This window comes from Amphibalanus amphitrite, unplaced genomic scaffold (assembly GCF_019059575.1).
Source record: "Amphibalanus amphitrite isolate SeventyFive unplaced genomic scaffold, NRLGWU_Aamphi_draft 001107F_arrow, whole genome shotgun sequence".
Lineage (NCBI taxonomy): Eukaryota > Metazoa > Arthropoda > Thecostraca > Balanomorpha > Balanidae > Amphibalanus > Amphibalanus amphitrite.
The window spans coordinates 141,947-167,609 of record NW_024882601.1 but is presented as its reverse complement, the minus strand read 5'-3'; the positions used below and the strand labels follow the sequence as shown (position 1 = coordinate 167,609).

The 25,663-nt window shown below is 51.5% G+C and overlaps 1 protein-coding gene across 3 annotated transcripts in view; it reads left to right on the top strand.

Moving 5' to 3' along the window:
• The window catches only part of LOC122370193 (pleckstrin homology domain-containing family G member 5-like), a 148,544-nt gene that overhangs the window by 32,054 nt on the left and 90,827 nt on the right, over positions 1-25,663 (top strand). For 2 of the 3 annotated variants that reach the window (XM_043345575.1, XM_043345576.1), the window contains exon 2: positions 3,029-3,121. In XM_043345575.1, coding sequence (XP_043201510.1) covers positions 3,029-3,121 — 93 coding nt within the window. Of the gene's footprint in view, positions 1-3,028; positions 3,122-23,197; positions 23,890-25,663 lie in introns of those variants that run through there. The other variant, XM_043345574.1, reaches the window with a different exon arrangement.

Below are 25,663 nucleotides of genomic sequence, written 5' to 3'. Positions count from 1 at the left end.
GGGAGACCCTGGTTTGTAAGACGCCTAACACTATCGGAGGGAATTTCGGGGGCTATCAATTAAATTTGGGTGAATACATGAAATGCAAACGTAATGCGAGCAAGGGTGTGAGAATGACGACGCATGAATCTTAGAATAAGGCCGATAGGAATTTGATAGAATTCGGTTACGGCAGTCGAACAAATGATTCTCGAGGGCAGTTAAAACTAGCAACGCTAATACGAATTAAGTGGGCAATTTTCTTAATGGGAAGGCCAGTATAGGAATGGGTGACTGGACAAATGATCACATTCAATTTATCAATGTAATTACCACCCATATGTTTGGCAGTGGTCATCGGGACTTCGAATGCCCTGTCCTTCACCTGCCCAACTGTGCCGCAAACCCAGCTGATCGGATCCCTCTATCCCAAATCCGAGCAGTGAAGAAGCATCTCGTGCATCATGGTCTATACAATGAACAGAATCATCAAGCCTCTAAATTAAAAAGCATCTTCCATCAGATGTATTTGTACGCAAGGTGGATCTATATCTACATCTCTCCCAGGTGGACGTCATCCCAAGATCTTTCTCAGGATCTCATCTTCATCTCTATCTGTATCCAGATCCCTATAAGGATACCTACATCTCCCTCAGGCGGGTCTTGAGATCTCTATCTGGATCCCTGCATCACTGTCAAGATCTCTCTCTATAGCTATCTCAGGATCTCTTCAACGACTCTCAAGCTCCCCTGTATCACAAGCTCTACTATCGAGTCATTACAGCAGCAAATTGTTCTCTCTCTTCTGCTAAACTAGCCGAACGACAGAGGACTGCGGTGGTTGATGAACCGCAACGATGCAGCAGTGTTTACCACGCCTTTTTTCCTTCCCTTCATTCCCTTGCTACAGGTACAAACTACAGAGACACATAGGCGTTCCCGGAAGTTTACCTGATGAAATTCTACTGGGAAGTGGGAGACGTATGGGTGACTCAGGGAGGCACTGGGCAGATAATGTAAATGGAGACAAGGTAACTTACACAGGGAACGTGCCGCGAGATATGGTGACTTGAACAGACGTATGGGACATGGAGAGACGTATGGGGACATGGAGAGACGTATGGGACATGGAGAGACGTATGGGACATGGATGGACGTATGGGACGTGGATGGACAGGTGGGGTATGCGGAGGTGTAGAAGGCATAACTCTGAGCCCATGCACTGCCTTTTCTTTGCTGTGACCCTAAATGCTCAGAGGGTAAAATTACCTGTTGTCGTAACCATAGGAACAGTTTTATCATGCATGGTCAACTGTTCAGGATTCATTATGTGATGAAGTGAAAGACATTTGAAATTCTACGCGAAGCGTGGGCTGGTGCATATCCCTACTAGCTCATAGCAAGACCAAAACATAACACCAGTCACCAACTGAATGATAACGATGTTACGTATATGAGTTTCAATTTAGGTGCGTTGTTTCTTGTACAGTTTGCAGTGAATTTAGTGGTATTGTGTTGTGCCGTGTGGCGTGTGCCGTGTGGAAAGTGGCGCACAGCATTCATTGTTCGTCTTGGTTTGGACACGTGTGGACGTGTGAGATTATTGAGATATTGTTTGAAACTCGATACGAATATAGAATTCGAGACAGTCATGATGGAGAGGTCCAAAATATCCGTTAGTTTTACTGTGACAGACGTTTCGAAATTAGTAGGAGGAGCTGTGCCGTGTATGGACATTGGACATTCGAAGCCTACGGGGAGGGGCTGTCAGACAGTTCCTAACAGGACAGATGGATGGGCAATGGTCACTTGGTGCGGTCTATGGGTGATTGACCGGCGGCCAGTGCCGTCATCAGACGGTTACACTGCTGGAGTACTGGAGAGGTCGTACGGTTCAGTGTCTTCATATGGTCAGGGGACGGACCGGGAAACCTGGCCAGTGATAGATGACTTCTGCTGTCTAGGATGTCTTTTTTTCTTGAATGAGTCATATCCTCATCACTGTGGTATCTGAGCAGCTATTTTTGCATTGGCAGGTATTTTGTGCACGATACGGTTATGGCATTGCAGCCGTATGACTTTTAGATGTCATATATTTTTAGGAAGTTCTACAAATAGGTATGACTGTTTTTATTTTGATGCAGATTTCCTGACACGCGATGAGCTTCTCTGATTCACCCGAATGACGATTTTGTATCAACAATCAACATTTTTCAACCTTCGAGACTGTTGTTTTGGATTAATATCCTGGCGATCGTGGACCGTGGACGTTCGTGGTGGTCCGCCTACCTCCGGGTCGGCAATCGTTATCTGGATATAAGCCTGCCGTCTTGTTTGTCGCGTGCACACTATGAGTCATCCTTTTCCTTGGAAGTGGGTTCTGGCGTTTAACGACACTATTGCTTGGTTTGGAATATGATGAGTTACGGAACAATGGCACGAACCCTTGGTCGAAATGCTCTAAATGCTCATTTATTCTGTTGGGTCAACTTTTGTGTAGAATCCAGCGATGTAATTGCTTGTACTAGGTATTTGTCGGGTAAATGCCACATTTAGCAGAGCATTCTTTCAGAATAGTTAGGCTAGGGCTCTAGAGGAGAAGCTTTAGGTAGGTATAGAAAAGAGAGGAACTGTAGGCAGGTAGGTGTAGAAAAGGTCCAGCACACGTCGCCACTTTGTCGCTGGCTGCGTGATAGCGGCTGCCCCAGACCTGAGCGCCATCTAGAGCACAGTTGGTAGTTTCTCCGCCAGGTGTCAGGACAGACGCGCGTGTCCCTCATCGGTACCAAACCAACTGCTGTCAGTGCTATCTACTTAGAATGGAAATCATTCGCTTGTCAAGGGCAATGATACGATTTATTTCATATTTGATATAGTTATGAGATGCTTCAGCTATTAAGTTCTGAAACTGGATATCATGATAATATCGTGTACGAATGCTTCGTTTTCATTGGGCAAACAAAACGATGTGAAGTCCCTGCATCCCGTACCTTCCGCCCCCTCACCCACACACCGGCTGCTGTTTGACCTTTGACCCTTTGTCCGCCAGGTCACGAGGGGATGCGGTGGTCGTCCCCGGGCCGACCGGAGGTGCCCCGCTGCAGTCGGCCCCACCCGCCCTACTCGCGCACCCAGTCGTTCGGTGAGTACCCGCTGGACATCCTGCCTGTTACAATGAGAAGCTGTGAATGTTAAATATGAGTGACATCTGTTGTGATAGTGATGCAGAAGGTTGTCACATGTCCAACCTGCAGTCAGTCACATCTGCAGGAGTGAGGTACTGCCAAACTCACCACGGTCCGCTGCACACGGGGAGGAGAATAAGACGGATGAGGGCAATGCTCCGCATGCGCTGCCTGTCTGTGCAATCACAATGATGGATAACATTGTTAAGGCCATCTATTAGGTAAACATAAATTCCTGCATCAAATGTTAGTTTTCATGCCAGGTGTATTACGTCGCTGCTTTTGTGGCGGCTGGACCAGCTAAACATCGCTCCCGGTCTTTGATTATGTGAAATTGGTGGGACATTGTGGTTTCGTAAGCTGACCAGAAGGCACTGCTGTGCCGTAATTTTCAACCCGCCGCTGCTGCAATCCAGGAGTGTCGCTGTAAATTATTGTCCATTTAGGGAGGTGAGGTGTGACGAATTCGGATAAATCAACACTGTCTGCTCAAATTTACTCGGCTGGACTCCAGTCATGGCTCGTCTGTCGTCAATCACGAACCGCTAGCCTAGGTCACGCTCAGAATTAGTTGGTAATTGCATATTGGTATGGCAATGGTATAACCGTAAAACTATGGCTGCATCAGCACTTCCTTAGCGTCACCCAGGCAACAAGCTGGAAGCTCTAGTTCTGACAGTGGCCGCCAGAGCGCAGAGTGGCGCTGCTGTCTCCAGGCGCTCCCGAGTCCCGAGAGGACGTTGACGTTAGCTCGGTCACCGAAATCCCGTTAACTACCTGTGGTCATGAACGCAGCGGACACAACGCGAGCCATTCACAGTGGCTGTCGGGTCTGAGGTGCTTTGTTAGTGGGGCTGGACTAAGGATGGGTGTAACTCGTTTGATGGCATTGTTTTGCTGGATGCCTAGGTAATATCAGACTCCTGCCTCACCCATGCAACAACTATGGTATTATTTTATTCCGGTTTCCGTTATTTCTTGACGACCACTGGGTTCTTTTAAGCGAATTCCTATTCTAATAGCTTCCCGTTGATTGCTTCCCAGCTTTTCATATCGCTCATAATTTTGACGTTTTACGCATGCTTTATTCCCGCTTCTTATGATCCCTCACTTTATTTTTACATTTCAACTTTTATTGGCTGTCTGCCTTTTGAAGTTTCAGCCGGGGCATTTCGGCATATTCGCTGAGATTGTGCTGTAATTTGGTGAAATAGTTCTCAATCTTCTCTGAAATGGAACATCTTCCACGTGAGAAACAGCTTGCATTTCAACTGAGAGTGAACCATTTGCCGAATGAGGCATTGTTGTTCTTGATGGATAAATTATGTCAAACCGCAATGCATCGCATATTTATGCATTATGTGGCCCTGGAGATTGCACTTGGGTCCAAGACTTGAATTATGAAAAGGTATAAAACTTATGAATACCTACTGGTCATTTAGATTATTTATTTCAGGTCATGTTGGTATAGAAGTAAATGAATTCCTCTCAGTCCCATGGTTGAAGCCATGCAAACCCCACTTGCATGCTTATGTTTCCTGAAACAACGAATATAGTTACATGCAGCCTGACAGTCATGCAGCCATGTTTTATACGACTATCTCCGGGTGCACTTTACACCGGAACTCGACCATAAAGCGAAGATGATTGACGTTTAACATATTTGACCTCCTTCCTCCCAGACACTCCCACTAAAAGAGTAACGACCGAAAAAATTCCCGCTCGTTCGACCCCGTCAACGTCTTTTTGACGCCGTACTGTCCTTTTCAAGGATGTTAGCTCCGCACTTCCGCCTGTCGTGCTCGCTCAAATCGTTCACTGTGCGGCGGCAGCTGGAGGGTGGTGGCGGGCCTTTTTTAGCGGACCGGAGGTGCGCCAGAACTGTCTCTTTGTGTGACAGCGGGACACTGCTCACGACGGACAATGTGCGGCGGTGGCGGTGGTCTCTCATTTGGGCCGGTGACCGCCGCCACCCTCCTTCCACTCGGCGGGACCTCAGGGCGGACCGAGCGACGTAATCGATGGGCAGGCCGACATAGTGCGGCCTCATTTCTACGCATTCGGAGATAACCTCGAGCAAGCAGGCTGAATTCATGATTCGCAGCAACACTATAGGGTTTTGAAGTCGCGAAAGAAGTCTCTGTCTTATCGAGAGGTGGTAGAATTACAAATGTGGCTTCGGCGACCTTACTTCTTCTTTTCCGGCGGCCGGAGTGATGATCCCATCTCCGCTCTTTCATGGTTCCTTCACAATGTCATCTGCGCTCATCTTGTGTGGTGAGCTCAGCGGCGGGGTAGCTGATAATCAGTGATCAACCCCCCCCCCCTCCCCCTGGCAGATGGCTGGTTAGCCTCTTCGTGCGGGCGGACGGTCTCACGGGCATCGTCCTCCGATCAACTGACTGGTTATAATCCCATCTGTGCCTGGATATTGGCCAATGATCAATCAGTAATCATTTCGTCGGCCCCCGGAACCGATAGCGCTGTAATCTCACATGCACGTCTTATACTGCCATACATACTGAACTGATACACGTGCCTGTTGTAATTCTATAGAAGTCAGCTAATTTTTGTGAGAGTGAGGCTTGTCATTAATGCGCCTCTCTGACCTCGGCGACCTATGAAAGAAAATGAGAACCCCACGGAATATTTCGGCTCATTTCGGTGCGATATCTCATTCTCCCGGAAGTAAAATCCGCCGACGATATCTCTCCCGGGTGTGTCATCTAAACCAGCTCACCCCGGTACCTCTGCTAAAGAGCGCTCCCCGTTTGCTCTGGGACTCTGGGGTCACGCCGAGCCGGGTCAGTCAGTGACCGGCAGGTCGGCAGCTGCTGTTCCGCTGTGCCGCTGTCTCGCTGTCCTCTGTCCCTCTGCTCCGTTGTGCGCTGGACCGCTGTCCTCCGAATAGCGTCAGGTGGTCGGAAGACCGCGCTCCCAGCGCGCACCGGACATTGGCACGGCGCGACAGATGGCCCTCCGATCACCGCAGCACCGCCTTCAGGGCCTTCCGTGCGAGTCGCCGCCGCCGCCGCGCCGCCTTCGTCGCTGACGGCGCGGGAGCTGGATACCTCAGGGCGGTGTCCGCTGCTAATGACCGCTCGGCGCATAACTGTCCGTTATGGCCGCTTGGCGGTAAATGCGTTTTCACGATGGTCGGTTGAAATAGGCGCCGCAGGCACGCGTTGGTGATGTACATATTAGAGCCACGCCCAGGAATATTTCCCGTGTGCGTGTGTAGCTATGCGCGTATCAGTCTGTGGTGCGTGTATGTGTGCCTATTAGATCTGTGGCAGACATGCCGCAATTGCTGTCACCAACTACTAATACCTGCACAGATCGGGCCGACGATGGGTCGTCTCTACCTCTGCAGGGGTCGGCGGGGAGAGCATCGGGAGGGATACTTTCGGAGACCGCCTGTCTCTAGCACGCGACAATCACGTGGGAGGCACGTGGCTACCGATATTGAACGCTCTGGCCCGCCGTGGACAGCCGGTGGGCGGTGGCTGGACTCTCGGCGTCTCTGTCCGGAACGCCGAGACTATTTCAAATCGGTGCAGATGCAACGCAGCTCGGCGGCGGCGGCGTCTGGGGGGGGGGGGGGGGGAGGGGAGCTGCGAGCAGCAATAGTTTTCAAACTTGATTGTCGAACAAGGCTGTTCGGCCGGCGCGCCTGTCGAGATGCAGACAGAGTGAGGTCGAACTGATCAACTGCCGCTTTGTGCGCGTCGGACACCGTTCAGCGGTATGTTGAGAGGCGCTCGCGGAGTGTCAGGAGCTGCAGATTGCTGCGGGGGGCTGCGGGGCCGTCAGTGGTCTGCACGGCTGTCAGCTCTGAGTGAGGAGATGATGAGCCGATGGTGCGCGCTCTGGCGGTGTGGGGAGGGGCGGGTGCCATGCGCCGGCTCCGACTGCGGTCGCTAACGGTGCACGGTGACGGTGCAGGACGCGCCGCGAGTCAGACAGCCGGCCGACGGTCGCTGAGGCGCGCTGCCGCTTCTCATTGCTATAGCTGTGGAGGGAGTGGGTCGCTGGTGTGCTGTATGTACTGGCCGGGGCATGGGCCTGGCTGTGTTTGAGATTCTTTATGGATCTGATAAGAAGTAGAAAACAAAATAATATTAGATCAGAAGAATAAAATGAATTGCGTAGGCATTAAATGAATGAGGACGACATAAATACCTGCACCTCTTTACCACATTTTGAGTTTCTCATCAGAAGAAGCTGCGGCTTATGTTGCTTCAATCATTGAATAGTTATTGCTTTTGATCCTTCAAACAAGCCATATGAGAGCGTTATGTTAGGAATGCAGCCCGCCGTATGAACTTGCATACATATTAGATGAAATCAATGCTCAAAACTGTGCACTAGCACCTACCTTACTTATATACGTTATATATGTAGGCTACTAAAGCTGCACCTGAATATCCTTTCCCCACCACCTGAGTTGAAGGTATAAAAACATTCAGCAGAAGAGTGTCGGGCTCGGCCAGCAAAGGCTCAGCATCAAGTAAACTACATCGCTTGGCGTCGCATACCCCGCAATCATGGATATTGCCCAGCCAATTTGGACGGCCTAAACACTTCATTGCACCCGTTTGAGTGAACTGCATGATTTTATCAGAAAACAAGACATGTAACACAGCGATCCCTCAACTGTAGCTTACTGGAGTTTTTACTGTTTCCACTGATCGTTTTTACTTTTCCACGAGTGTGAACGTCTCACCATTGACAATGGTCACGCTTTTTGTAATGGAAAACTAAAACCAGACTTCCGCTGAACACAATGCCAAGTGGCAACGACATTAGCTCGGCTTACCAAAGCCAACGTCGGGAAACCACGCGGGCACGTGCTATCGTGCTAGCATTGGCGATGAATTGCACGATAGGGCACCCAACGGTGCTCGTGAGCTCGGAACAGACCCTCCGCCTCGTGCCATTAATTCTCAGCCGTCAGTCTGTGATTCGAACCATGACGATTGGAATGGCGAGCGGTCGGGCTGACGCTTTGCAGCAGCTACCAGCAATGTAGTGGAGATCTACAGAAATAATAGACCCACAACAACTACCCAAAGCTGAATGCCGGTATTCTGGTGTCAAGTAGCACTAGCCGCCTCCCAGCGCAGACCATCGGCGCTATACGGCGGAGCTCTACCACCGACAGCTGCCGGCCCGGCGGAGGTAAACGGCCTCTCGCACTCCGCCGGCTGTGTGTCGCCGTCGGCAGAAGACACGCGGCGTGTGACCGCCGCGGTACGTGACGCCAAACAGCTGGACACGTAGTTAATGACTGCGACCGCCGAGCGATGGCGAGCCTGACTGTGATTGGCTACATCAGCTGAGAGATATGGCTGTGTAAAATTCGGTTGATGCATCCGAATTCTGACTGATGCTGCTGCTGAGGGATTATAAAGTTGTTCTTCCGTTCCTGTAATAAAAATGCGTTGTCCTTCTCCAACAGTTTGAGTGCATGGTACTTGTTCATTTTATTACGCTTCGTTGGAAAAGCTTACGGTCATATAACCGCCATATGAGCAACTTTTTATCCAGATATATTTAACCAATTTATTCATTGTCATGCAGCCGGTGTGCTTCTGACAGCTTCACGTGCCTTTATGTCTTTTTTGCTGGACTAGACGGTATCCGTTGCAGATCCGTTGTACCTCTCTTCATGTGTCACGTACCATCGTCACGTGCACATGGCACGTGCGGCATTCGTGGCTCGCCGACAGCCGTCGATGGCCACCCTGACTGAAGTCTGGCCATCAATCGACGAGCGCTTTCATCATTCAGGCTGCGTAGGCATCGTTTGCCGGCGGCCTTTCATTCGTGCGGCTGTAAAGGGTGACCTATACCGTGGGAATTTATCCAAAAATAACAAGCTCAACGCTGTCAGCAACATCAGATATATCGGGAGAGGTGGTCACTCCCGAGAGCTATCAGGTGACAGATGACATATGACAGGCGATGACAGCCCTGACAGATGATTAGCGCTGTCGGGTGGCCGCCAACAGACGACAGGTGACCAAAGGTAAGTGACGGGTGGCGGCCGCGCGGCCCGCTACCTCTCGCGTCCACTAATTGTTTGCCGGGCGTCACCGGACTGGGCGCTGCCGGTTCTGGTTATACACGGTGTGTAGGTCGATATGGGTCGTGTTTGCTGCGTCTGCCCACAGCAGTTGACAGATTGGGCTCATTAGCTGACGCCGCTACTGTCCTGAGATGTGATGGGTACTCGGTCATACAACAGCTCGCGGCTAGAGCGTTAAGTTATTTGGAAATGCATGTCATGTTCTCTCAAACATATTCTTATTTATTTTTTTTTTTTTGGTAGATAATCTGACTGATCGTATGCTATGAGCTTTGGTCAGTTCACAGAAAACGGATTTTACCACCAAATTCATTGATGTAAACTTGTGAATGGATATATTGGCGATCACTACTGGCTCTCTAACCTCCATGCATATGTACGAGTGGCATTGAATTTCAGAGTCGCCTGGCGTGCTGTGGGGCCTAATTGTGAAATCAGCCAGTGTCGGAATGGGCCGCGCCAAGCGACACACACGTCACGCAGTCAGACGGTGAATAATACTAAATAGACGGCGAATCTAATTATTCAAATGCGCAGCCGAAACGCTTGGCGCTCGTCAATCAGGTCCCGTTTAAAAGCGCTTCGTGTTGAGATTCGACACGGAGCTTCGAGTTAATCGTTGGCAGGCGAAGTTATCACTGGTTTACATTTTTTCAGCAATCCAAAAACAATACTGTTGATTAATGATCATTTAATTTTATTGTCCCTTTCTCTTCCACCTACGCTGCTGCATGTATGTAGGTATAACATTTTCCTTCAGGCGTTCAGCGCCCATTTGCATCCCATTTCCTCCAACCCATCGCTAGGCCCGGTCTGTGATAGCCTGGGCCCGTGCTCGCCGGTCTCATTCTCACCAGTCGTCACGGAGGCCGTCACGGTGGGCGTCACGCAGTGCCGTTACGCCGTGACGCGTCACCGTGAGCTGTCCGTCACGGCGACACGGAGGATGGACACTGGACAGCTAGGCGGTGATGGAAGCTAGACAGCGACTCCGTCGTGATGAGATTGGTGTCTGTCGACCGGAATGAGGGCTAGTTCAATCACGGCCAAGCGTCATCTCAGTCTCAGGCGTGGAGGGGCTGTAACGGCTCTGATAGATCGTTACGTCTCAGTTAGGTGTGTAAGGGCAATCGTGACTGTAATAGGTCGTCAGGACAGTTGGTCTAACTGTCCTGTCACGTTAATTTTCGATGCGGGACTGGAGGATGGTAACGGTACGCTACTATGCCGACTCCCGGAAGGGAAGCGAGTGGGTCAATACACTAATGAGACAATTACAGCTTCCGGCCTGTCTCTAAGTCCGTCTGCCTGTTTTTTATCTTTTACATCCCCACATCCCCACATCTCTCTCTCTCTCTCTCTCTCTCTCTCTCTCTCTCTCTCTCTCTCTCTCTCTCTCTCTCTCTCTCTCTCTCTCTCTCTCTCTCTCTCTCTCTCTCTCTCTCTCTCTCTCTCTCTCTCTCTCTCTCTCTTCCCTCACTCACTCTACACCCCACCAGTAGTTCACGGCCGCTTTGCTTCCCGAGTCCCGTTGCATTACCCATCCGTCCTCTCTTCCTCTCCACATCTCCTCCCTGTACCGTTCCTCCCACTCCGCCACACTCGTGACCCGGCGCCGCTGACCCGATGACGTCATCGGCCGGGTCACCGTTTGTGCGAATGTGCCGATCACGTCGGGCCTGTGTTGTCCGTCTGTTGCGGCCGCCGCGCATCGCTGCCCAGGAATCTCGACAAACACTGAGTAACAGTACCGCGCCGGGGCCCGCGGGCGCTGCGGTGACCCGCGCCGCTCGTCGCCGCATGTGCGCCGATTTTCGCCTCGTTGACGCGCCATTCGTCGCGTCGGTGGGTGATGGGAGTCCCGCGGCGCGAGGGAGACGGGACGGCGGAACGGCGCCCGCCGCGGGCAGCAGCGATTGTGGCCGGGTGTTTGGAACCGCAGTCGTCTGAACAGCAGGGTTCTATGAATGACACTGTTTTATTACCTGTTGGTTTTACTTGTTCAGGGTATTCCGTTGAAGTCAAACTTTTCTCGCTGCTAGGCGAATGAATAAAAGAATAAACGCGTATTCACAAAACATAGATGATCACAATAATATAGATGGTGAACACGGAAGCAATTTTCAGAATTTCATATATGTTTGCCAATGATGGTGTTTCAGGACATTATTACCACGCTGAGGTCGAGGTCATTAACAGGAGGCGGACTAGGTAGCTTTGTGACTTGATTAGTGTGAGTACGTTAAGTCATTTGGCCTTTTTGCTGCTCGTCATAAGCCTCAGCATTAAAGGTCATGATAGTTAAGAAATTGATGACGAAAATCAAATTTAACAATAAAATCACGGAGCCCAAATGAGGGAACCTTAATTACCCAGCTACCGGCGCTTTCCTCGGAGCCCCTGGTAACTGACAAAGTTCGCCTAACTTTGGAAGTCGATTCATTGACCTAGGGTGATGAGGACCCATTATCTTTTCCCGTTCGTCCGCCAGTAGAATTCCTTCAGTCTCTACCGCGTCTGATAACCTAGCCTTCCACCATACAGACCCAGTAAGCCTCTGCCAACTCTCGTCATTTTGTGCCGTGCTTCCTCTGGTTACGTTTCGCTGAACAGCGCCACTATTGTCTTGCCGCGTCGGTGTCGACCCGGGCGCAGGTGTGGCGCTAAGATTGTCGACAGAATGAGCCGACGGATTGCGCACAGCGCCGCTGTCTGGAGCGGTGATTATGAGCAAATGTTGTCTACAGCCGCTGTTAGTCGATGCGGAAGACGAGAAAGTTCAGCTTGTGCCAAATATGCAGTAATGAAAAATATTTTAATACACTGCCTGAGGTAGGAATAAAAACAGTGTGTAAACATTTTTTTATGCAATGATAAGCAGCAAAGATAACTCCTCCCCCGAACTACGAATTAAGCAGCTTGAATAAAATTGACCAGAGGGAATGGCATGACAGGCATCTGACCCATAGTGAGTCTCTCGGCGCCGCACTCATCCCTCTCTGCGGCGCTCCGTTTCTCTACACCATCCTATACCGTGCGGGCAGGCGGTGCCGACCTGTCCGCCGCCAGCCTGCCTCCTGTCCGACGACCACCGTTACCCAGGGAGTGTCCAGTGAGGCGCGGCGAGCCGGAGACGTTTACAGAGCCGATTAGGGCGCATTGAGGCGTGTCGGCCTGTTATACGGCCCGCGACCCGGCCCGGCCGGCGACACAATACTGCCGGACCTCAACCTACGGGCTGCAGTGAAGAATGTAGAGGTCAAAGAGTAAACTGTGGTAAGATGCTCATATGTGCGCATCGATTGGTGTTGGGAGGGGTGGGGAGGTGTCGGATATAAGGCTAAAGAGTGGGTAGAAACACCGGCTCTACTACCGTGGCAAACAGCGGCTGTGCTCTGAATGTTGTGCGAATTGCAGTACACGTTGGCAGTCGCTGGAAATAATTGGCTAATAAATTATCTTAGTCAATTTTGACATTGTGTGGTGTGCATTAGCTGCTTCTAAAGTATGTATAAGCGAGTTTTGGGTTTGATTGACTGTTATTTCATTTTCTCATTTTCATTTCCGTCCATGCTTACATTTTTTTGGAATATTGAGCTGAACTTTAACAGTTCCCTCACTTCCTAGTTCCCTCTCGTGTGCGGAAGTGTTCAGAGAAGTTCCGGCCGGTCTCACGCCGCCTCATTGAACCCGTTCATGATCCGGCGGCGGCGTGGGTGGCGCGGTGGCGGCGGCGGCGGTGCCCGTTCAGTGTTCGCTGTTCGGCACTTGGTTCGCCCATCGGTTCCCACCCCGGTGGCCGCCGTGCCGGTTGGACGGTCGGACTCACATAGCACGGCTCTGCTAATGTGAGTCCGGCAGCAGCTCTTCCCGGAATAGTCTCAGATGGACGCGGCCGGCGGTCAGCCACGGCGGGTGGTCACTGGTCGCGCTCGTGGTGCGTGGGAGGAGGTGCGGGGGAGGACAGCAGAGCCGCTCGGGGCAGGGGATTACCTCAGGGGATGATGAGATGCTGCTATTGGATCCCTATGGAAAGGAAATCTGTGTAATATTTCGGTCTGTATTAGCAGAGAGTTGTATTGATGAGCGTTGAGGATGATTTGGCTTTCAACGAATGACAGGGAAGTGGTATGGCGGACTGATTTGCCGCGGCTGTTGAATGCATTGGGCTTTTGGTTGCGCAGAGTGGCTGTTGGTTGACCAAGATGCTCGGATGTCACTCAGGTAGTCCTTCGCCTTTTCAGCCCAGATTCTCGGGAAGAAAAACAGTTCTGATTTGGCGGCCGCGCGACCACAAATGCAGCAAATCCCTGTCAGACGGTGTTTTCGGAAACAAGTCTCCCAAGGGTTGACCACTTTCGGAAGTAAATCAATTTATCAATATGTCAGCAAAATGACATCCACAGGAAACACTGAAACAAGTTGACTCCGAAGTCCCAGCCACTGAAAGGCCCTCACTTGAACCACCACAAAGACGCTGGAAAATATGCGCAACATTTCACCCTGAGCGCTGCATTTTTAGATCAAGCACCAGTCATATTTCTGCTAAAGTACCTACCATGTTGTGACACAAGGTGCCCTGGAGATTTTATTCGTTCCAGCATGTGGGATATTGGCCAGGGTAACAATGTCAGCGAGCTACTGAAGCATCTGTCAGCATAGCATCTTTCGAAGCATATGCTGGCTGTTTTTTTTTTAATACGCTGTAATCGCATTTCTTTCAGTAGCTTGCTAAAATTTCCAAAGCCTTGGGTTTAGGCGTTTGTTAACTAAAACTTTTATACTTTCAGCACCAAAGAAGCGCCTAAACATTTTGGTATTGAAGAAAAGGCAACTGGGATGCAGACTCTTTTCCATCAGAGTTTTTGGAAAGTGTCTCCGAACCGCTGCCTCCGATACGCGAGTCTGTTGAATAAAAGGCGTCTCTTCGAGTGAAATATTTCCGGTGTGATAACCCCAAGAAAAACAATGAATCGCAGTGGCATTATAAATTTCACCCTGAATTTACTTTTGACGGTATTCGCTGGAAGATGGCCAGAACGACGTGGTGTGTCGCTTCTAAAAAGATGAAAATTTACCCTCCGCTTTTTTAAACGCCAACGTTATTTACCTTTCGATGACAGCCTATGTCCAAACACTTACGATGCAGTCACATTTAGACGCTATCAGCTTCCCTTGCGAACACTTCCAAAAGGAAACTCGAAAATGTAACCTCCACAAGGTCTACAAGCTTGTGAAGGAGTCAGCTGTAGTATTTTCGGTCTTTTTATTTTCCCTTGGCATCCGTAGTAATTGAATACTACTCAAAGTAATTGAAGGGCCTTGCTGCCGTCAAGTTTTACGGGTATAAACTGTTCAGATATATACAAGATCGCCTTATTTCCTTAATCGTAAGTTTAACCGTTAATTGTGCCGGAGTTGAGCTCAGCTGAATATTTATCGCGACACGGAGGAGATTGCTCGGTGCGGGCCAAGTGCTGCAAGGAACCGTGACCTTTGGCGCCCTCGGCAACTAGCGAAAGTCCCATACTTTCTGACTAGCAGCCTGCAGATGTTGGATTCCCGTCTTGTCTTCTCGGCACTTTGCTCCCGCGCTGAGTACTTATCTGAAGCTGTTCCTGGCATGTTCATACTCCGGACTCCCCCCCCCTGCTTTCATTATCCCTGAAGATGAATTCCATGACATCGGGCATTGTGGTGCAGATTGCCGGGCAACACTTGGCGACATTTGCCTGTGAGTTGCGCGGCAGCCGTGCACGATAACGCAATATCCGCCATTGCCCGACACCTCGGTGTTGCGTAAAATCGTTGATATTATCGATAGACCGTGAATCGGAAACCCGAGCTGGTCAGTGGGTGACCGCGGGTTAGTAATGTGATGTGATGGACTCGGCTGAGTCCCGTTTCGAGGAGAAGCCGCATAGGCTGATCCCGTTATCTATCGTCATGGGATGCTGCGTGTGAATTTTCACAAACCACGCCGAGATATAAATAATATTCTCAAATGGTTGACTCGCACCCAGTTTAGTTATTATGCATGTAACATGTTACTGCCACGGCGTTGCCATTATTTTCCCAGCATTACGATCGTTGCTATTAAACCACTTCATCCATGGCTGCCTTGCTATTCCCCGATGACTGTGCGGAGTGCAGTCGTAGAGCTCGGTGATTATTATAGTTAGTCATATTTTACTTGCAAGAAATGGCGTATGACGACCGCTTTTCGCGGTTTGGTGCTCCTACTAACTACTTTCACGGAAGGCAATTTCAGTAGCCAACTCTCCGCATCTTTTACGTCAGGGATTACTTCTGTTCGGAATATATGGTGTGAAGTTACCCGCACTTCCACGGCGTCTTGGGGACCGTAGATGGCTTATTTTTGTTGCACCATACGATGTAGGACGGCAGCACAGAGTAACGGGCCACTCCGAGTGTGGAAACAGGCGCTCCACCACAGAAAACAGCTGCTGCTAATTGCATTACCCCGTAAGGAAAAACGCTGTAATTATGAGAGGTAGGACACATCCCATAAACTAACCCATACCAAAAGATACACGCGACTCATTAGTCTTTTTTCATTGATATGTGGAAGGCTCTTCCTTGCTATTTCAATTAACAGCTTCAATCTCTGTATGGTAAAGCTTCATGCCTAGAAGTGGCGAGTGGCGGCGGGGGCTGCGCCTCATTCGTTAGCTCCTCGACCGCCTCTGTGACATCGGCTTCCTCTCGGTACGGTTCGTTCCTTCGTCTATCTATGTGCGATGCGTGCGACGCAAATATAGTTCCGGCCCGTCTCGCTGCGGACCGACACCGTGAGAGCGTGCCTTGTGACGCGCCTTGTGACGCTGCTGTGTGACGCTATGTGTGACGCTGCGGTTCCAACAGCGTCACGCCCTTGACGTTAGCGTTGCCATGGACGCTGCGCCGACGAGAGGGAGCTTCTGCATCAGAGATACATAAGTTAAAGATCGGCGGTAGATGGTGTGCATTAGATGAGGCGGACTGTAATTGAGAGCTAGAACATGTCTGGAAACCTCGCTTGGAGACATCAATGTGCTGTTCCCATCTGCACATTGTGTGACTTTTTATCAATCAGCCATCGCACTACCGTTGTTTTGCTTACCACTCGTGCCATTCTTGGACGTTTGCCATCTGTGCCTGTTGTTTATCAACCCCAGGTGATCCCTCCGTGCCTGTTTCTCCGTCTTTGTCTGTGTATCGCCTCCCGGGCCGCCGTCAGCCGAGGCGAGCAGTCACGCTGGTCGAGCCGTGCTGGCCCGTACCAGGCGACCCCGCCCGTCCCGTCCCGTCCCGGCTCGGACGAGCCCGACTCGAGTCTGTTCGATTGATGAGCTGAAGGTCGGTCCATCGCTCCTCGTTCTTTCCAAGCTCCGCCACCGCCGCCGCCTCCGCAGCCGCCGCCTCCGCAGCCGCCGCCGCCGCGTGTCCCGAGGGACCACCATCTGGCCATAGCTCGGGGCGCCGCCTCAGGCGAGGGATTAGCTACGGAAGCGCAGCAGAACACCTGTTTGAAGCTGCTGATCAGCCTGCTGCTCGGACAATCGCGTGTGAGTGAGGTTTGGGTGGGTGGCGCTGTGCTGCTGTTACGATGAAACAACGACGCTAACTCGCTTTATAATAAGGCACTAGCGGCGACGGAAAGTCTTTGCGAAACGGATGTCCTTATACGCAGATCATCATGACCACAAGTTTATAGCATGTGTTGTCTTAGTTAGGTCTCCCCGCTCGTTATGCCCCTGTTTTCATGTGTTAGCTTGGTGTAGCGCTTGTTCAGACAAACGTCACAAGGAGGTCGAAAGAAGCACAAGTGTGTGCTTGCGTCAAAAAGGTCTAAATGACGTCAGCCCACTGCCAATCTTGAGCCCAGTGCTCCCCCGTAGGAACGGGCCATCGTATACGCTGCTCGGCGATTGCTGGGTATCGATCATTGATTGATATAAATGGCAGGTATTAGGCCATTAAACGGTCATGAAAAGGTGCAGCGCGTACACCGGCCGTCTCTGGGAACATGAACTGAAAAGGTAAACCCTGACCTTACTCGCATTCGAAAGGAGCACTTTCTATGATGATAGAAACTCCCTTTTCAAACGTCGCTTCAGGAGTTATCATATCGCCGCGGGCTTTTGGGGCTTATTGATGTTTTGGGCGAGTGAATCAAAGAAGAGCCAGTGGAAATGGACCATCGAACGATAACAGGCACCTTCGTAACGACCTGGGCCCATCTCTGAGTGTTTTGAATCGGCCCGAAGGGAGCTCCATTACCTCGGAGTGACGCGTGGGCCCGCCCCCGTGGAAGTGGCCACGCGCCGCCTGACACGGCTCACCGACTCTGCCAGTTTTGGTGGCCTCATATGACCCCATTGACCTCAGGTGACCTGTGGTGAATTTCGGTAGGGTAGCCTGGGGCAAGACGCCCCAGATAATTTATTTTGCTTCATAACTTTTGTCCTACATCACCCGGAAGGCCAAATTTGTGCTCAATGCGTTCTTTGGACATTTTACTTTAAATTCCACCCCTCAAATTCATTCACTTATGATCGGACTCCCAGATATGAAGTGATTTGTGAAGCAACTGCAAATGGGGCATTTTGCCCCAACCCCAGGGCAAAACGCCCCACGGCCCGGGGCAAGAAGCCCCATACTGTAGATTAAAGATTAAACATGCTAGTTGACCAAATCTTATATGAGAGGTCCGTTAGACCTCGGGAGGCACGGCACTGAAGTTAGCACCTTCCATCCTATCAGGTGTTCAGCTATGACACTATTGTATGAGCAGGTTTTTCACCTGCTTCATTAGGCCAAATAATAAATTATTGCCATGCAACTGTCAACCAAATACTTCCTTTGCCATCCGGTTGCTGAGAAAACTACACATAAATGCATAGAAACTTACTGTTTGCCAGCTACCGAACATTAGGAAGTGGGTAGTACGAACAACACATGAGGCAAAACGCCCCATGGGGCTTTTTGCCCCGCGACCTACTGGGGCGTTTTACCCCATCACGTAGTTCGGTCAGAAAACAACGCCTTGCACTCCAGCAAGACAAAATTTAACACGAACCAACCCGGCATTATAAGCGTTAGATAACAGTTATTCAAAATACATAAAAGTCGTTAACCTGATGTGGACCATAAAAGAACGCCATGATGCATAACCTGACAACAAAACATAAAAATCACTCCAAAAACACATTTTTGGCTATATCTCCCTTAGAAGTCATCACAATTTCTTTCCAGTCTGGTCATATAATGATCATATAGTGCACGTTTTATAGAAGAGAGAATATTGCCCCAGATCCTTGCCAGTTCCGAGAAACATCGGTGAGGCGTTTTACCTCGGCGGGGCGACTTGCCCCGGTCTACCCTATACGAGGGGGATCTGACATTGTCGCTTAAGCAATTTGAGTCAATTCTGATATTATGATCGTCATATATGCGTACCGGTCTGAGTCAGTTGGTCGCTCCCAGGTTATAAAACGTTACTTTAATTAATGGCGCGATTTTGCCGTATATTCTGTGGGTATGTCCCACTACACCTTGCATTTGCACGTGAGACTCTACAGACACATATCTCGGCAGGGTCTCTTTACCTGTTTTCAGTACCCGTCACCTCCAGGCTTTCTTTTGTCACTAGCTGACAGTCCCCTCCCCTCCCCTCCTCCGCCCTCCTCTTCTGCGCGTGCTGATTACCTCAGTCCCATGACAAAACAGTGATTAACAGAATGTCAATCGGTCTCTGTTTTGTTGTTGAGACAGCACCATTATTGTCGACACGGCAGTTTTTGGTGGTGTGTTTATTGACGATGCAAGGCGCTTAGAGCTCAGGGCTGTAGAGCTCACCAGGAAGTAATTACCTGCTCTGTTCGTCCGTCTGCACACGTGATGCAGAACTCTGGGCTGGGGCGGCGGGTCAAAGAGCAGGGGAGGAGCCGGTGGGACTTTCCAACTGCAGAAAACTTTCGGACAAAGATGCAGACACGCTGCGGTGACTGCATGCCCCTTTAGGTGTTTGCCAAAGTGGCAATCGCCGATCCGGGAAATGAGGTGGATCTCGAATGTCTATAGACCTGGGTGCTGGTATGCTGGTAAAAATAACGATTAGAATGGCCAGGAGTAAGAGGTAGTTAGAAGCTCAGCGTCGGCCATGCCGTGAACTCTGAATGGGTGGCTGCGAGGGAATAATTCACAATGACAGCCTCACAGGAGGGGAGCATCGGTGTTCGTCACCCTGAAAGCCGCATTTCGAGCGTGAGGAACAGAACCCGAAATGGGTAACGGGTAATGGGATAAAGGCCCACTCCGACCCCGTTCTGGCACAAAGGAGGGGAAATCACCCCGTACCCTTTTCCTGGAAGTGAGTAGGCCATGGGACGCGGCGTCACGGTTAGAGTATCCGGGAAGTAATCAGATAGTCTTTCTGGTCACCCTACTTTGCCGTGTGGGCTCACCAAATCCTGATTTTTTTTTTTTACTAGTATTTTTCGCTCTTAAAGACACTACATATTCATGTCTTATAAACATGCCAGCTTTATTTTTTTTTTTTTTAATCAAGGAGCGAATTTCTTATTCAAGGTCCGGAACGGGACAGAACGGCCGGCGTCACCAGCGGTCCCCGAGCTGGTAATTACCTCCTGGCAGTGGAGTTACATCGTCATTTGGTCACAGACCAGTGCGCCACGGCCAGCTGCGTACAGTTACGTCGGCCGACTGCCGCGCTACGGCTGCCTTTATGGCACACAGGGAGGAATGGCAGGAATTCGTTTAATTATTTCTGTAGCGGATCAGGACCTGCATTCATTGATTCATAGGACACAGAACGGAACACCTTTCCAGGTTTGTGGATATGAAGAGTTTATTCACGTCGGCAGCTATATGTACACATCCGGCATCACGTGCTATCAATTGTTATTCACTCTTCACGTGCAATAGGCTCGCTGTCTTTGACGCGGCTCAACGTCCTGGCTTTTATTCCTCTCCGCTTTTCTATTTCTATCTCATATCTGTTTCTTTTTGACTGCGCAACTACGTGCCTTCCACGAACTAAATGATAATATATACCAGTCGATCACGCACGGACAGTTGCACACTTCTGACTGAGCGATGACGAATGGTACAACATATGATGTGTCCGGGAAGACCAAAAAATCTTATATAAAACGACTTTCCTTGGGCCTGCTGTGATACGCATGCTACTGTCAGAAACCCCCAATAACATTTCGTTATTAAATGCCGGACAAGACACTTTCGTCTTTCATGGCTATCGAGAAAAGTTGTGAAAGGGTAAGATGAAGGCTGAATGCCTCGCTCGGCGAAGCAACAAGGCAATAAGGACATGCTCATAACTGCCGCTGACGGATGCTCCCGGAAGCTCTCCGTACCGAAGGCTCATTTCGTCGGCTGCTGATCTATGCCGCTGTCCCTCTCCGTCAGTTCTACACTGCGCCGCCGCCGAGACCCGCAGCACCACACCAAAGACCGCGCTCAATGTCGGGAACTCGATTCATGGGCCGGAGACGCCGCAGACTTGGTTAGTATGCCGACAGTGTATTTGACCACTGCTTCAGGAAGGTCAAGCTATTTAAAATCCCTGTGGGTCAAGCTGGTAGCCATTTAAGGTAAAGCTAATTATCGTCTTAGGAAAGGTTAATTACCCTTATATGACTCTGTGGATGTGGCCAAACGATAAAAACGATAATATTCAAGGTGGCTGGTCACGTCGTATGCTATAGTGAAATAAGCAATCTTACTCCGTAGTCAATTAAAATTGACTCATGACGAGCTGCTAGGCATTACCTTACATACATAACGCAAGGATTTTATCGGAGCTGCAGTGTACGCATATCCGAATGTCAACTCACGTACAAAATTCAGATATGATGATGACTCAGGCACCGAAATCCAGTGGTATATGTACAACAAGCGGCTTACGGCGGTCAGCGGCTGCGGCGCCGGCTGACAATTGAGAAGGATGTCTGGGAGCGCACCGTCTGCCACCGTACGGCCTCAGACACTAACGGTATTCGATCCGGATCAATCTGGAGGTGTAACGGCTGCGTAACGGATGCGTAACGCGTCCGTAACGAGCTCGTTCAGTCACGTGACAGATTCTCGGTTCTGGGTATGCTGGTAGGCTGACTATTGGCGGATGGAGTGATCATAATTAATGGTGAATTTTCTCGTGCATGTTCATTATTGCGTCATTATTTTTTGCTGAGCTGATCCTGCCTGATCACTATAGAAAGAAAGTTGAAGAAAAAAACAGACATCAAAGATGGAATCGATTTGGTAGCAGGATCTAAAGTTTGACTTGATTGAACTCAATTAAATTAGTCAAATTCGTAGTAACTGGCTGGTTTTAAACGCTCGGTCGCTCTTTCCACCGCACACTTCCTGAAAGGGCGGGGAGTTGCATAGCCGAATCGCGTCCTCTTCTGATGGTTGATGATGACAGCAGCTCGTTGACAAAGGAACTCGTTTTTGCTCTCTTTTTTCTGTGCACAGTCAATGGGTCAATCAGCCAAGGTCTGCATCGTTCACAAGAAGTAATTGAACAATGAGCAATCAGCTGCACTTCCTTATGACTTCCGCACACTAATGTCGCGATTCAAACAATGCGCGGATCGCTCAGCGAGACAACAGCCATGTTTTTCATTGACACTGCGAATGTCATTCGTACAAAACATGATGAATACCACGCCGCACTAGATGACTATCTGGCGGGGCCAAACTCGACAGGCTCTCGGTTTGGTTTCCCCCGCCGTTTTGGGCTCTGACCCACTTTTTGTATCAAACCTGTGGCGAATCAAGACGCTGCAGCCTCGGATGACGCCATCACTCATTGGCTGTCGGTCTCACAACACCAGTCACTAAGTAGCGACCATTGTGTCTGGATCCGTCCGGCGGCTCTTTTTGCGGCAGAGCTGTGACCGCGACCGGCGCGAGACGGTCCCACTGCGCCTGCGCACCACGGCGAGCGGCCGCCGCCGCGCGAGTAGCGGGCCCGCTGGCCGCAGCTGAGCTCAGTTTAGTGCTCTAATCACGGCCGCGGCGGAGGCGGCGCCGGTCTCCGCAGGAGAGGACCGGGAGCGCGGCCCGGGCCTGCCAGGAGCGGTGCAGAGTGAGAACGCGGTGCTGTGGTGAACGCGGAGGTGTGCGGAGCCCGAGCGTAGAGCCGAGCGTGGTGGAATTAGTGATCGGACGCGCTACTGGCTCAGCCTTCAGATCGTGAGGAGCGTGAGGACGTTCTCATCTCACCCACCACACGGCTGCTGGTCGGACGTTAAACGTCCCCGGGGGCTGTACCCTGAGGAACAGCACCGCGCCGGAGGCGGGGACGCGCCGTTTTTCAGCTGTGCGCCGCCCGGCCGCCGCCGCGCCGACCGTTTACCACGGTGCACCGGTGCGACCCGGCCACTTTTTTGGCGAGCGGCGTGTCGTAAGGGCGGCCCAGACGGCTCAATGACAGCGGAGCCGCCGGGGGAGACGATTTACGGGAGCGCAGCCGGCGCACAGACGACGCGACCGTCCGTCTCTGGACGCCCGGAGACCGCGCGCGCCCTTCGCACTCTCCGAGGAGCGATTGGAAGCTCGCAGAGGTGATTGGAGATAGTGCTGAGAGAGACCTGGGACCGCGAAAGGTGGCAGTTTTGTGGAGTGCGTATCAGAAAGGAACGAAACTAAAGGTGACGATATTTTTAGAGCGTGATATTTTTGGATCCAGAGTGGTGCGTAGCTAAAAGTTTTCGTCTCGTGGCTGTAAAGCCGAAGTACGCCGTTCGCGAGTGAAGTATCAGTGAGTGATCAACTTTTCGTTCCGCGACTCTCGCCAAGTATCGGCCGGCGCTGTACACCATTAGCGCGGACCGCGGAGCTCGATCAGGGGCCGCGCCGTAGCGCGTGCGGCCGGTGTGAGAATTGGCCGGCGCACCGCGCGACCGGCGCCGGCTGCCATCCGAGCCGCCCCGGGACCGGCGCACTGTGCTCGGTGGACTGTGACGCGGCCACTGACCTGTGACGCTGCGCCGGGTCAGCCAGTGCGGGGTGTGTGAGGGCGTTCTCTTGCACAAAGTGCTGCTGCTTACCTACGGTAACTTTGGAAAGCGCCCTCGGTGATAGATCAGTGCCAGAGGAGTGACAAAGGTTCAGGAGAAACTACCTCGCACTTTGTCAGCATGTCTGCCAAGCTGCTATCTCAGTCCCGCCCGGCCTCGTCCCTGACGCTGCCGGAGCACGGTGTGTATGTGAACTCGCCTCTGTCTCTGAGCCGGCCGCCGCGGGTGCCCGAGGGGCTGACCCTCTCAGCTCTCGGTCAGCGCACACCGCGCCCTGACCGGCGCGCGCGCAGCCCCGGCCGCAGCCCGGGCCGGCCGCCGGGCCGGGTCAGCCTGAGCGCGAGCTGCGGCTCGGCGCCGCCGCGCGAGCGCCGACACCGGAAGCTGTCTCTTCCGGTGATCCCGCAGCAGCAGAGTCTGACGTTCCCGATCGTGAGGAACGGTGTGGCGCGCGGCCTGCTGGGCAGGACGTGGGCCGGCGAACCGCCGCCGGTGGCCTACCTTCAGGGCGCCGCCCCGAGCAGCATCAACTTCCACGGCAGCCAGTTTCTGACCAGCAGAGGTAAGGGGCTCGTTAGTGCGCGTTACTGTGTGTAGGGCGTCTCCGGAACCGAGCGTGGGACTGACTAACCAGAGACAATGGGCAGACGAGGACCGAGACATACCAGGGTCAACGGACGGGACAGGGTCGCAGAAGGTCCCACGAAATATCGGCTCATCCTGCCTTGTTTTTAGCGACACCGCCTCCGAGAAATGCTGCGTGATTGTGCGGCGTTTTTAGCGCTGACGAGGCCGTGCTCGCAGCTAATTGTCTGAAAGGGTGACCGGTTTTTACCAATGTCCTTCCGATGAGTGGCTCTGTCTTTGTCCAGTTCCGCGGTACGTGACCGCTCTCCACAACGACCCGAACGTTTTTGGAGCGGGCGGGGCTCGGATTGGTTCCTTCCGCCTCCCGCCGACTACCTCGGTTTGGTGGAACGAGACGCCGGCGGAGTCGTTCGCTAGGCGACCCGTTTCCGGATTGTGGAGACGCTGCCTCCTGCGTCCGAAAATGCCTGCGTGTGCGGTCAAACCAACGAGCTGCGTTTCGTTTTATCCAGCGTAGACCGCGAGATAAATTTGTAACAGCGCCAGCGAAGACCGAGACAACGAAGCTGTCAAAGTCGAAGCCCCAATGTTTTGTAGACCGGGACCGGTGGGAAATGTCTCGCACTTAGGCCAGAAAATGTGACCTCACTCTGACCTCGCCCTGTCCTCTCTCTGACCTCACCACAACTTTTCCGTGACCTCTCCACGACCTCAGTCGGCCCTGACTGATGGCCCGTCTGTCATGTGTCATATGTCACGTCAGAGTGATATGAAACACGACCTGACAGATGGCCCGCGCGTCGGTCACGTGGCCGGTGCCGTGCCGCCCGGTGACGGGGCTAACAGCGTCTCTGGACCGTGGACGGTGCCCCAGGCAGCGGCGGCTACTAACGACGTGTGCCCTGTCGTTTATAACCGGCGTGTCAATGGCGGCAGGTAGCGCCTATTCAGAGCGGTTGATATAGCTGTGATACACTGTTGTGCGACATTGCTGGTACATACGTCTTTTCAGTTAAGGCGTCGTTTTTTTTTTTCGTAGCAGTGCGAGAACAAACGGTTGCGTCTTTGTTATGGTCGATTCCTTTGTTTCGCTCTACTGTTGCGTTGATTCGTATAGGTAAATGTGTGGAAGTAATTTATTAGGTGGCGCGAGGACACTGGTTCTCTAGCGATATGCACTCTGATTTCTTACATTTTGCCAAATCTCAATTTTAGTCTGGTTTTTCAGCGATGGTCACGGTTTACAAGGAATATCGAACATCTTATGCGCGCGGTACGACCTTGCCACTAATTCACCTTGTCCCTGTTTCGGCAGCACATTTCAATCCATTGGAATCATAATCCCCACCTGCTGGTCTTTCTGCCACAATGACTGGCATACGTTGACCACCAACCGACTCAAGTGTGCACACGATCGCCTTTTTGCCATTGCCCATCAGCATAGCAATGCAACACGAGCATTGCGTCACGATAACCAACGCTGCAGCTCGCCTTTCAGCTGCACGCTGCTCACGATTTGATCATGGCCAATATCCGTGTAACTGTTTTGGATATGCTAATGATCACGAACAAACATTGCTAATCCGCTGGTGCAGACTGCAGGCTGACCCCTGTGACCCATATTGGCGACGGTGACCGGTCGGTTGGGTTCGGTGGCTCGTTTCAGACCGGTCACGGCGGCAGCTCGGTGACAGGGTCGGCTCGAGGTCGGACTGAACGGGTCACGTGTATAGTCGGTCGGGACTGGA